The sequence below is a fragment of the Crassostrea angulata genome, chromosome 8, assembly GCF_025612915.1.
Source record: "Crassostrea angulata isolate pt1a10 chromosome 8, ASM2561291v2, whole genome shotgun sequence".
In the NCBI taxonomy this organism is placed as follows: Eukaryota; Metazoa; Mollusca; class Bivalvia; order Ostreida; family Ostreidae; genus Magallana; species Magallana angulata.
The window spans coordinates 53,719,816-53,733,100 of NC_069118.1; the positions used below are offsets into that span (position 1 = coordinate 53,719,816).

General features: G+C 34.4%; 1 protein-coding gene across 1 annotated transcript; it reads right to left on the bottom strand.

Annotated features, from left to right (window-relative positions):
• Positions 1-710: 710 nt before the first annotated feature.
• Positions 711-13,279, bottom strand: LOC128159481 (mitochondrial-processing peptidase subunit beta-like). The gene is made up of 14 exons (XM_052822597.1): positions 13,124-13,279; positions 12,061-12,192; positions 11,165-11,251; positions 10,744-10,873; positions 9,085-9,176; positions 8,637-8,743; positions 8,006-8,085; positions 6,855-6,979; positions 5,749-5,987; positions 5,126-5,191; positions 4,481-4,597; positions 2,566-2,623; positions 1,989-2,064; positions 711-831 (listed from the first exon to the last, which is right to left on the bottom strand). The coding sequence occupies exons 1-14, from the start codon at positions 13,184-13,186 to the stop codon at positions 767-769; spliced, it is 1,437 nt and encodes a 478-aa protein (XP_052678557.1). The 5' UTR covers positions 13,187-13,279; the 3' UTR covers positions 711-766.
• Positions 13,280-13,285: the final 6 nt, after the last annotated feature.

Sequence of the window (13,285 nt, forward strand, 5' to 3'; positions counted from 1 at the left end):
ATTGAAAAAAACTTTAATCATTTTTCCGAAAATTTTCAGTAACCTGAAACCTCCTTCGGAGCGGGGGTATAATAAGCGCAGAGCTGTGATCAAACGAAAATTATTATACTGTAATCTATTATAACAGGATTCATTGTTTTTCTTGTGTTTAAAACTTGGAGACGGACGGTTGACGTCTATCACGTTGTGTTAATTGCCACCCCAAAAATTCAAAATGTTCAAACAATATATCACTTCCATTGCTGAATGATAATACGAGTACATGTACAGTACATAAAGTTGTGGTCAGAGCCAAATTACATGTAAAAGTACACTGTAGAATTGTAACTCATTTATGTTTAGACCAAAAACTTTATAGCAAGTTCCTAATTAAATGAATGTGCGTGCGTGCGTGCGTGTGTGTGTGTGTTCAATCCAGATATTATATTATGCTGTTGTGAATAAAATACATATTAAAATCGAACACACTTAAACCAGTTCTACCTTGCTTTCACATACGTCTATAATTTTCAGTATTTATAAAATGATCAGACAAAACCCAAAGACAAAAGAAACAATAATTTATTCACAATGTGACAGTTAACAAAGCACTCATTGTTATCCTGTACTGTTCCACACAGTACCATACAGCCTGCTATCTGTGGACCAAGTACATTCCATTACACCACACAGTCTAGTTTATTTGTTGTTGATCACTGGTTGTTTATGAAACTTATTTCACTTCCTACACACTGACCCGGTCGCCTAGACACACTGACCCGGTCGCCTAGAGTCTCAGCCAGTAGAACTCGGACCTCAAGGAGGCGTAGTCAGGCACTGCTACCGCTGGACCTACAACAAAGGTCAAAGGTTAAAACCAAGGCGATACATTGAACAAAATTCTCTCAAGCCTGTGATTCAGAAGAGTAGCCAGTTTCTTATTCTTGGGACTGTGTATAGACAATAAATAAAAGATACTTGTAGTTTAAACTGTAGTTCAGACATTCTTTAAAAATAAAATCTAGATGTGACACTATCTTTTATCAAATTGCCCTACCATCCAAAAAAGAATAAAATGGTTCTAATGTTTATATAATATTACATAAATTAACTATTATACCCCCCTCCTTTTTTCCCTTAAAGGGGCATGGTCACGATTTTGGCCAAATTCTAATTTTCTGATTTTATTATTTAAATTGCTTTAAAATAATGCATTTTCAATGATCAAATGAAATTTGAGAGTCTTTCATGGAGTTATAAGAAAGATACATAGCTCACAATTCTTTGTCATGTAAACAAGGCTCGTGCCCTGTTTTTGTTTACATAGGTTCAATACACCAGTTAAAATATTTTTTAAGCCAATTTGTCTCTCTTTTTATTCATTTTAATCATATATAAACAGTTTCTAATGTTTAACACATTCCATCTTGGTCTAGAACTGGAATTTTCACTTCAACATTCAAAATGTAAACAAACGCTTTGTTTACATTGCAAAGAATTTCAAGCTCTGTAACTCGCTTATAACTCAACAAATGACTCTCAAATTTTGGTTGACTATTAGAAATGGATTACTGAAGCATTGTAAACATTAAAATTGGATAAATAATTTTTGACCAAAATCGTGACCATGCCCCTTTAATCTGGGCATTATCACCTTGAGCTAATTCCACATTCTCCTTACTGTTACATGTATTATACAGATTCATATGATTGCTGCCTTAAATCTTTCGGTATGAAATCTTATTGTTGCAGAAAAAGTCACATTTTCATTCCCCAGCATACTTTTTAACATCTATAGCAGCAGAAGTGACATTCTCATTCCCCAGCATACTCTTTAACATCTATAGCAGCAGGAGTGACATTCTCATTCCCCAGTATACTCTTTAACACCTGTACATTGGTCTCTTTAGCAGCAAAGGTCACATTCTCCTATTATCTTGATCACCTCTACTTTGGTCTATGTAGAAGCAGAGGTCACATTCTCCCTAACACCTGTACACAGATCTTACCTATGGCTGCCAGTGCAGGACATCTATCGTATATATACTTTGTGCAGACCTCTCGGACCTTGGCAGCGTTTACATTCTACCAAAAATAAAGAAAATTGTTTAACACTATATTATTGTTTCATTAAATAATGAGAAAAATTGACAGTGTAATTATACGCAAAGCTCAACATACATGCACTCTCATACACAAACTTGCTGACTTTTAATTTATACAAACAAGAGTAAACTTAACTATATATGCATAAAGCACCTAAACATAGGTGACACTCTTCCATTTAAAATTTTTTTTTTCACTTCAACCAGTTTCAAATCAAACTGCATTCAAGTTATAAAGTTTCATTCAACATGTTCAAATAAAAATGGCAGAAGTTTTGTTTTTTTATTGCCAGATTTTTTTAAAAGTCTGACTATGTGTAATGTGTATGTGTTCTGTTTTCCTGGTTGTTCAATTAATCAAATACAGAGATAAAAAAAAAACTGAGCATCAAAACCTCCGATTACGTGACAAGCAGCTAAATCCATGTAAATACATTTGCTTCAAAATCATCTCAGGAAAATCTAAGATAAAGAAACTTACATCAATTCTATATTCAAATTCTTCCAACGGCACTCTTCTTCCATATGCCAGCATTTGTCTGGAAGAGAGAGAAAACGAACCTGATACTTTTTATCAAACTTGTTTTATAGTACTTTGTGTTTGTAGATTCCCAATGAAAAACATTTCTTCCACTGATATGGTCAACAAAAGTCAATAAATTATGTATAATCACATAGCATTTCATCATCGCATATATATAAACACAAATATCCCACAGAGAAAAAATAATATCAAATTCACCATTTTGTAACAAACAATGGTACTGTATACAGGGTTATTTTCGCCCCATGTTATTTTCGCCCCGTGTTATTTCGCCCTGTATTATTTCGCCTATTTCAACTTGCAAACAGTTTCGCCCCATCTTGAATTCGCCCATACAAAGTTCTGAATAAGGAAAGAAAGTTTTAGACATAGGTATTCGCCCAGTCCAAAATTCGCTCACTGGCAACGAGGGCGAAAGAGGCGAAAACTAGAAAACTGACCAGTCAGGAAGGGCCCCGCTATGACAATTAATATAGAGAAGTGAAAAAAACTTTGAATTCCATCCTCTTTATATTAACAATGATGAAAAATAAATGCCCGGCAGAAGATGTAAAGAACTGGAATATATAGGATCTCGTGATTTGTAGTTGGATATGATTTTCATCCAACAATTAAAGTGTTTTTTTCTTGAGCCTTAATGAGGGGATAAAACACACAAGTTGGATAAAAATCATATTATACTACAAATCATGAGATTCTATTTATCCCATATTTTATACACCGCAATCAATGTTTACACTGTTTATAAAACTCTACATTATTTTTACTTCATTATGCCTAGGCAAATCCCATTGTAAAGTCACAACTGTGGAATATCAAAAAAATATCCAATGAGTCATATCCACGGGATAAAGTGGGTTAACATGGGATGAAATAAAATTTGTTAAAAAAACAAAGAATTGATACCAATGCAATGATACCTAGGCTTTGCCTCTATTCAATAAAACTATCATAAATCATTGTGTACGGTATTTTAACCCAAAAAAATATGAATATTATATTTCAAATCCATATTTCAAAGAATGTACACAATACTACACATCATTCAAAATTGACCTTAACTTCAAAACAAAGTTCATTTGCAGACACAGGCAGTGCAGTAATTAATCTCAATATGACAGATAAAGATAAAGCTTAGGATTTTCTTCCTGTGGAAGGTTAATTAATCCCAAAGGACAAATATTGCACAGCCTTCCATGTATACAATGGTAACATTCTCAGCAGTTATCTCTCTTTGCCCATTCATTCTCAGCAGTTATCTCTCTTTGCCCATTCTTCTTATGCATAGTTAGGAATCTACCCCACCACCCCAGCTCCAAACCAGAAGACATAGAGAACCAAACTTAGCATCAAAATATGTATTTCTGCCTACTGAACTACCATACCAAATTTGAACTTGATTGGGCAACCATAAAAAAAGTTATTAGAAAAAAACAGGAAATTTGTGGACGGAAGAGTGACAGACGGACGGACGGACAGAAGGACGGACGGACAGAGTGATTACTATAGGGCACCCGCAAATCCTTGCGGGGCCCTAATAAAACGGGGGCGAATATTTCCCTGTATACAGTAATATAAATACAAGTAAATATGTCTTATTTCTCATTCCCCTGCATCATTTTCAATACTGTAGCATTGATTATAGTCATTTTAGAAAAAAAAGATTACAATTTTCCTGTTTGAAATTGGGGAAAAAAGAGACAAATCTGTTTTATCCATTTCAATCTTTCAATACATATAAAACCACATTCCTTCCCATTACATTTTGAAATTTTTTAGCCCAAATCATTTTGGCCTAAGGCCAACTTCATCACTAGCACCCTTAAATAATTTCACCAATATTGACACGAACCTTCCAATATCCTCACAGATGGGCGTGGTTCCGTCCAGCTGGAGGCGGAGATTAGCCTTCAGGATGTTTTTCGCTCTCTCCACTTCCTGGTCTGTAATTTTTGTACATAATGCGATCCTGCAAGAAGTCATGCACAAAGTAATTAACAAGTTTATTTTTCTTTGTTATAATAATTTACAATTGCTCTTATAAAATTTCCATTAAACTGCGAATATAAATACCTTTCATATTTTGTAACTAAATAATTAAGGATCTATGCATATTAAGTCACTTTAGATGACATTACACCAAGAACCATTCTGATCATATGTAATCAGTATAATGGTATTACTTCTGACATTACAATTCTATGCATTGTTCTCATATTATGTAATTGGTATCATCCTGACATGATTACACTGCGTACCATTCTCGTACAATGTAATCTGCTTTCTGCTATTCTTACCCTGCGAACCACATTCTCTTTTAACATAATCCGATTATTTCTGACATTGTTACTCTACATAATATTTTCATACTCCATGTTACTCTACGTACCATTCTCCTACTATGTAATCTTAACATTTCTCTGTCTGACAAATTACTCTACGTACCATTCTCTTACTACGTAATCTTAATATTTTTTTACATTGTCCCTTTACGTACCATTCTCTTACTACATAATCTGTAATCTCCATCATCCTTGGGCCCTCACCAATGAAATAAGCTCCCCTGCAAAAAGAAAGATTTTAGACATTGAATAAATAAACACAGCAAACAACTACGGAAAAAAAAGGCCTAATGGTAGCAAGTAATTAATGGACACTGTTTCATACTACAATAGCAGCAAACAACTAGCAAAATGCATGCACTACCCCAGGTGAAAATCTATCCTTGTTTTCATACTAGACCTAATGCTTTCAAGAAAAAGTTATACTGTAAATTCCTAATTAAATGTGAGGAATTAATATCCGCTTAAAATCGTGAGAGGCATATATCACCAATTTTAAAATCTTGCTATTATTTTTCTGACATATGTAAACTAAATGAAACTATGATAAAAACTTGGTGTTTGCGATTTTATATTCTTGCGATTTGATGCAAAACAGTTGAATTGCGGAATTAAGTACACAGAAAAAATAAGAAATCTACAGTACATGTATGTGAACATGTACCTATTTTACAAATGGCTAGACAACAGCAATTTTATTGTTCCCAAATATGACAATTATTTCCTTTGCTTACTGAGAGCAAGTAAACAGTATAGGCTATTGAGCATGACTCCTTACCACAGGCCGGTGTCGGAGTAGTTAGTGTTAAAGGACATGAAGCTATGAGCGGCTGGCTGGTTGGCAAATCGCACAGCCAGACCACTGACCAAATCCTTGCCCCCCATCATGGACCGGTCCCAGTTGCCGATGGCCATGTTGCCGATCATGAGGGGGATGTTGTCTGCATTCTTCCACCCACATGTCTCCACTGCCAGGGCCACATGACACAGCGGCATCAGGTCGTCTCGGATTCTAACCTACAAACACAATCCATCACAAATTAAAACCCACACACATTGTACCTGAAAAGTCTATCTTAATAATGTACATTTACGGTATTCATTCATGTGCAAAAAATGTTCATGAGGTTAACAAGAGCCTCATAGTCACTGAATATTTTTGCCTTCGACCAGTCCTTGAATGTCTCTGGTCTTTTCATTATCCTGAAAATCTACACTGTGGTCAAAGGTGCACAGTCCTTTATTCACATGTTTTGGAATTCAATATTTTCTTAAAGATATCATATTACAAATTTCAAAACAGTCAAATTTTTGCATCTAAGCATTCTTGGTATAAAGCAATTTATTATATTATTTTTCCATAAAAATAATTATCATATTAAGCGTGTCAACTATATTGCTATGCCATTAAAACGGAAACAAATACTTTGTGTAGTGGGTTTTCATGATAAGTTAGATGATTTCGTAAATCTTATTTCTTTATCATATTATAATCAAATAATTATTCACTAGATGTTAAATTCGCAGAATTTTTATTTCAGCAAAAACAGTAAAACACGGTTATAGAGAACACGCTTATAATGAATTGACGCTTACAGCGAAGTGAATTTCATTCCCCAAGACTCTATTTCATGTTGTAAACTTGATGGATATAACGAATTATGCTTATACAAAGTTAAATTGCCCGTCCCTGGGGCTTCGTTATAAGTGTGTTTTACTGTATAGCAAAAATTAATTCCGCAAGTTAATTCCATGCTATACAGTACCTTTTCATGGTCTAGCAACCCCCCACTTCTCTATTGACCAGTTCTATCTACCTTTGAGAAGTCTACCCCCCCCCCCCCCCAACTACTCTTATGACCCATTCTATCTTCTAACACGTACATCTCCTCCCGTAAAGCGACAAGGCTCCTTGAGTGACACGTCTCTCTCCAGCAATGGTTCGTCTGTTCTACCCAGATGGGTAAAGTATTTTTCACCCAAGTCTTTCATTTGTTGGTGGTCAATGCCTGGAAAAAACAACAGCCCGGTGATGTGGATAAGACTAATGCAAATGTTTTCCCAAACAATGCAGAAGACGTTCTTTACAAAAGATAACTAGTCAGTAGTAAAAAATGAATTTGTTCTCACTCTAAACAAAACAAGGGCACCGCTAAGCGGAGCATCCCCTCGCGACATGAATTATTGTGTGAAGAATGCATTATTTGCATAATATAAAGTTATGTAAATGTAATTGAGGAGACCTAATTGTACTAACCCTCCATTACTACAAAAACTTTTTTTTTTTTAGTATTCAACTACTGTGGTTTCATCAATATTCGTTGAATACCAATTTTCATGGATTTCGTTGTTTAGTTGATCCACGAAATTGAATGTTCATTGAAGTGCAATTTTTCTTAACATTTTGTATTGATAAGGGTCATTGGCCACGAATTTACGTATCCTTGAAACTGTGATTTTCACTTCATCCACGAAAATTGATGCCCTTGAATATTAATGAAACCACAGTAGTTGACTTCAACATTAACAGGATTTGTCCTTTTACCATGCTAAAGAAGTGTACAAAGTTAGATAAATATCCGTGCACGGGTTTTCTTTAAATCTTGCTTCCAAGCTAAAGAAGACACACACACATACACATCTACGCACAGCAGTGATGCTCTATCCCCTTCGCAACAAGTTGAGTGTGGGAATTATAAAGTATTAAATATGTTTGAACAGTGTGATTGATTCACACAGTTACTAATTTTTACAGTAAGAGTACGACTCTAGAAAGGCATGATCTTTGGAGTATATAGCTCTGCATATTTTCTGGACTCACTTAACAGTAAGAGTACGACTCTAGAAAGGCATGACCTTGGGAGTATATAGCTCTACATATTTTCTGGACTCGCTTTATAACCATCACACATCACACCATACATGCAGCCCTGCATGACTTAAATGTCCCCTTTCCCATTTCATCCCCAAATGAAGCTTGGCAACCGAAGGAGGATAAAGAAGAGTTTTTTAATTTTTTTAATTTTGAGACTTACCCCCAGCTCCAGCCAAAACAATTCTGCCAGGAGAGTAGTGCATTTGGATAAAGTTGGTCAGATCCTTTCTCCTCATGGACCTACAGAGTCAGATACTGGTGATCAGTAATACATACAAGAGTTGACAACAGATTTCAGTGGTGTACACTGGCCATTAAATATAACTGCTTTCTAAGACCAAGTTTCCTATCAAAACCTACTGAGCATAAAACTGACAAATTGTCTAGATTTGTGGTGACTCTGAATTTGTGGGTTTTGACAAAACCTGACTATTCTATGGATTTAATGATATGATTATGCTTATTCTTGAAGAAGAACTAAAAAAAACTTTCAATAACTTCTGTTTTAATTTCCATTTATCAGTAATAGTTGGACAATTTGGAAAACACAGATCCTCACATAATTTAATGAATCTACAGGAAATTGAACAAAAAGTTAAGGCAAAATGTATTTCAAACAATATCTTTCAAGAGAGTCCTAATGTAGCTGACTTCTTTTCTTTTCTTAACAACTACTCTGCATCTCAGAGATACAGAGTAATTGTTAAGAAAAGAAAAAAAAATGATAGTCAGGTCTCAAGTTTTTCAAACATTGCAAAATAATGGCAGTCTAAGGTTAGGAAGTGTCATACTTGATATTGGCAGTGGGTCCCAGTATCGTCCTCCCCAGGGGGGTTCCCTGGAAGGCGGTGGCGTGCAGGTGATCAAATATGACTTCCTGTAGGTTAGTTTCTACTTCCTTTTAAAAAAAATATAAGAGTTGAATCTCAAAACAAAAAGTAATGACATTGTGAGCAAAAAAAAAAAATTACAAGTAATGCCTACAAATTTCACAAGCTGAACTTAGACAGCAGACTTCATATACTGTCATCCAACTTTTATTCGCAAGAACCTCGCAATTGTGAACATTTGTCGCCTCAAAACAATCCTTAAATATCTTGGGTATATAATTTTCAGATGATTTACATCTCGTTTACAGACAACAAGTCATTGTGAACCATTTCATCTCTGATAAATCATGAAATAAAGTCGTCACAAACAAAAATAGTTGACAGTAAATTTGTTCTTATTCAATGATACCTCCATTTCTCTGAGAATCACATCCCGCTCCCTCTCGATTTCTTGTTCATCTAACTTACTGTTCTGAACGATGTCTGACAAAATTTCAATGGCTGAAAGAAACATGATGGTAATGTGAGATCTAATGCGATGATACAACAGTTGAATCCACAATTGTCAAAAGTTATGTTCTTTGACAGCTCTCTATAGGGAGAAACCGTAGGAGGATCAGTAGCCTTAGAAGTTTTGAGGTTCGTTACTTTGTCATTTAAAAACTGTTTCCATCTAGTATTCTGATTGCATTAGCATATGGCTACCTATACATGGAAAGAAAGTATTTAAACAAGCACAAAAAAAAAATTCATCGCAGGAAATGTTTGGTGGTATATGGATGAAGAATATTGTTTTTTTCCCTTTTGACCTTTGGGTAAACCCTCACAAATTAACAGACACAATTCATTTTTTGCAAAGTAAAGATTAGACTATAAACATAAAACCACGTTTTCTGTTGACAATTTACAGTCTGGGAGAGGGTGGTAATAAACACGTTCATGCCTGTCTGATTCTCTTGTTACAATTTACCATTACTTTTTTAATTTTTTAACTTCAACTACAAGTAACTTCTCAAAATTCACATCTTTTTAAAGTTCATATGGCTTGCATGCCATTCTGTTAATTCAATTTCACATGTTTTGAAATAAATTTCTAATCCAGAGTCCAGTGTTTAAAAAAACCAAATTAATCAATCAATGCAAAAAAACAAGCTTTTTGGGAATATGGGACAGATATGGGAGATGTTCTATGGGAGATGTTCTATGGGACAGTTTATATTCGAGCATCACAAAGGTCTGAATAACTTGTCTGAACATAATTATGTTGTTACTTGTTTTATAAATATCGTTTTTGTACGAATCAGTTCATGTACGAGTTATTACAAAATTAGAACTCTTCTGTATTAAGAGGTGCACGATTTTTGCATCACTTTTTCCCGCTACAACACACTAGTCAGACGCTGTTAGCAATGTCGCACTACTTTGGTTCGCCACGGTGTAAGTATTTACAATATTTACTTCCTACATCTAGTTTTTATAATCATTCATAATGCCATATCGATGTGTTGTTTATTTACGAGTCACTACATACTGTATCGAGTCATGACGAATTTATTTACCATAAACGTATATCCTGTCAATAGATTATCCTCGTAATATAACAGAAATTAGTTTGTTAATGTGCATCTAATAGTTATAATTCATAATATTGTGTATTTATATTCATACCTTTATCTACGGTCCATCAGTAGCGTCATAAATAGGTCAAATATATGTATGCTTGCAATATATGCTAGTTTTCTTCATAATATGTGCTAAATGCATGATCTGCTCAGAACCTTAATATTGTCGTAGGGAAGTTGTGAAAATGTGTAATTTTGTGTCATATATGTTTTGATTATGTACTTATTATTGTTTTGTTTTATTGTAGCTTTTTACCAAGTTCACGAATAAATCGTTATCTAAAGTACGATTGGTTAGCTATCTGCATTCTTGAGGCAGAATAATAATGTAATATAAGTACCATGGCCCTAAGATGGACCTATCAGGGAGTCTCATGTTGCATTTTAAGCTTCATTTTGAGTTTCAGCCTTAATAGGAGAAATCATTCAAAAGGACATCTACTCACCTTTCTCTACATCTTTAGACAGACATTTCGCATAAAAGACGGTTGTTTCCCTGGATGTGTAAGCATTCAAATGAGCCCCCATATTTTCCACTTCCAGTTCTAGCTGATTTCGTGAGCGTTTTTGTGTTCCCTATCATATAAATTTTATAAAAATCAAATACATGTAAGCTGTAAATTAATTTTTTTTTTACAAATTTAACAACAAGTTTATTTTATATCAAAATTAATTTCAAGATTAATTTAGCTGAATTAAATTTAACTTTCCCAAAAATCAAAAACCATTTGATCAACATGTTTTCATTCAAGATAATAAGTTAGAATTGGTGATAAAATGTTTAAAGTTATCTTTATGGTGGAATTGCTCAGCACCTGTTTGTACTTTCAGTACTTTGATTATTCCTTTTAATGGACTGGTGATTACCTTGAAAAACATGTGTTCTAAGAAGTGGGCGACCCCATTGTTGTTGGCTGTTTCATATCTGCTTCCTACATCAATCCACAAACCCACCTACAAACAACATTCATTTTGTTTCTTCAATATAATAATTAGATCATAATTCAGTCACACAACTGGCAACCTATTACATAACTGTTTAAAATCAGAATATTCAAGACACTACACACAATTTGATTTTATAAGCCTCAACATCTTCAAATAGTGATTATACAATATAAATAGACATCACACACATTTTGATGTTGCTAACCTGAACAATTTAGACATTCAAAGAGTTAATAATCTATTGATTTACAGTTCTGTTCTATTGAATACTGAAATCTACCGGTACCCACAGTTTTAAAAAATGACTAAACTTTGTCAGCACTGCAATGTACATGAACTGTAACCTCTGTATATATTGAAATATTCAATCGGTTTTTTTTTGCCCCTTTCACTTTCACCCTCTTTGTCAGTGGAAGATTTCAACACTAAGCCAATGCCAAGGACTGTGTCAGGGCAAATTCAAGACGGGGCCAAACTGTTTGCAAGTGTCAATATACTTTTAAATAGTTGTGAACAAATTGTTTATATCTTACATGATCGGAACTGTTTATTTACAAAATTTGCAAGCACTATACTTTTAAATAGTTGTGAACAAATTGTTTATATCTTACATGATCGGAACTGTGTATTTACAAAAAGAATTAATTTTCTCTCTCTAAGAAAATGGCACAGAACAAACTTTCACTAACAGAATTACTTAAATTTGTAGGCGTGTGTGTGATTTGGTGCGTTTGTGCGGGGTTTTAGTGGGTGTATGTAATTGTGTGTATGCTTGTATTTCATAAATTAATAAATTATAACAAAGTTACACTTACGGTGCAGGTGGGGGAGCCGATACTCTCGGTGGCAACTTTCATTCCACTGGGGAGAGTTGACACTACCGTCTCTGGAACATTTACTTTCTGCTGCGTTTGAGTGGAAGCTGCTCTCCAGCTGGGGCAAACAACCTGAAAAAGTCCCAACTCAAAGAATTACAAATTATGTAACTTTTATACAAAAATTTCTATGTTTTCCAATGTCTCTGTCTGTGATAATTCTACGAATCGATGTTATACTGTATAGTCCAATACATTTCATCATTTACTATTTCAATATTTCATCATACAATTGCTGAAAATTATATAAATATATTGATTATTGAGTACTGTAATAAGGAATCACTCCGCCGGATTAGACAAATTTTACTGTATTTGTCTCAAGTAAAAGGGCCAGAAAAAGACCAAAAGGAGCATGGAATTCTTGCTTATAAAACACAGACTACTGAATGTCGTTCAGACTGCATAATCATTTTGATACATTACCTTCGTCTTCTATAATTATGCAGTAAATTTTGAAATTTCAAATAAAATTCTAGAAATGTGGTGCTACCCCAGTGAATCGGGTTGGGCACCAACCTAATCTCAGCGAGATTCGTCAAGACTGAAAATTTTTTGACGGACGTCTCTTCCGAATCTCAGACCAGTGCCACACAAAGTGATTCGGGAAAATTTGCTCCAACTTTATTTTTTACACATGATATTTATATCCCATTTGGAATATATTATATTCCAAACTGGCTATAATTAACCTAAATTATATCCCACATAGTTATATAAGTTAGTAGAGAGAAAATTCGAGTGGTACTTCTTGCTTCTGTGTTAAGTGATTAATGCTGCAGCTCAAATTCTGAACGGATATCATTGACAAAACATTAAACAAATTTATTTTCCCTGACCAAATCCAATCAGTTAACTGTTGCTGTATATTTACTCTGTGAAATGACCTTCACAGTAATTTTCATTTGATCTTTCTAAGATCGAAAGGCAAGCAAAATAAATTGTCCCTAAGTTTAAATGAATGAAATTCTATATATTCTGATTTTGCATCTGTAATTCTGACCTGCTGGGAGCGGCAGAGATATCTTGCCAAGGGACTGGCAGATCCCAACAGTCGAGACGACATGATTGTTGTGTGCTGTAAGGACGCATGCGCTGTAAAAAAGAACCGGAAGCGTATTGTATATTGAGTAAGTTGTTCGTCATCTTCTTTTCGGCAGACTTA

What these genes read in the sequence shown, in the direction of transcription:
- LOC128159481 (XM_052822597.1), bottom strand. Translation starts at nt 13,186, where the DNA reads ATGTCGTCTCGACTGTTGGGATCTGCCAGTCCCTTGGCAAGATATCTC. An exon ending in ATCTCTGCCGCTCCCAGCAG is followed by an intron (nt 12,193 to 13,123) that starts GTCAGAATTACA and finishes GGACTTTTTCAG; the next exon opens with GTTGTTTGCCCCAGCTGGAG. An exon ending in GTCGCTTTACGGGAGGAGAT is followed by an intron (nt 5,988 to 6,854) that starts GTACGTGTTAGA and finishes TTGTGTTTGTAG; the next exon opens with GTTAGAATCCGAGACGACCT.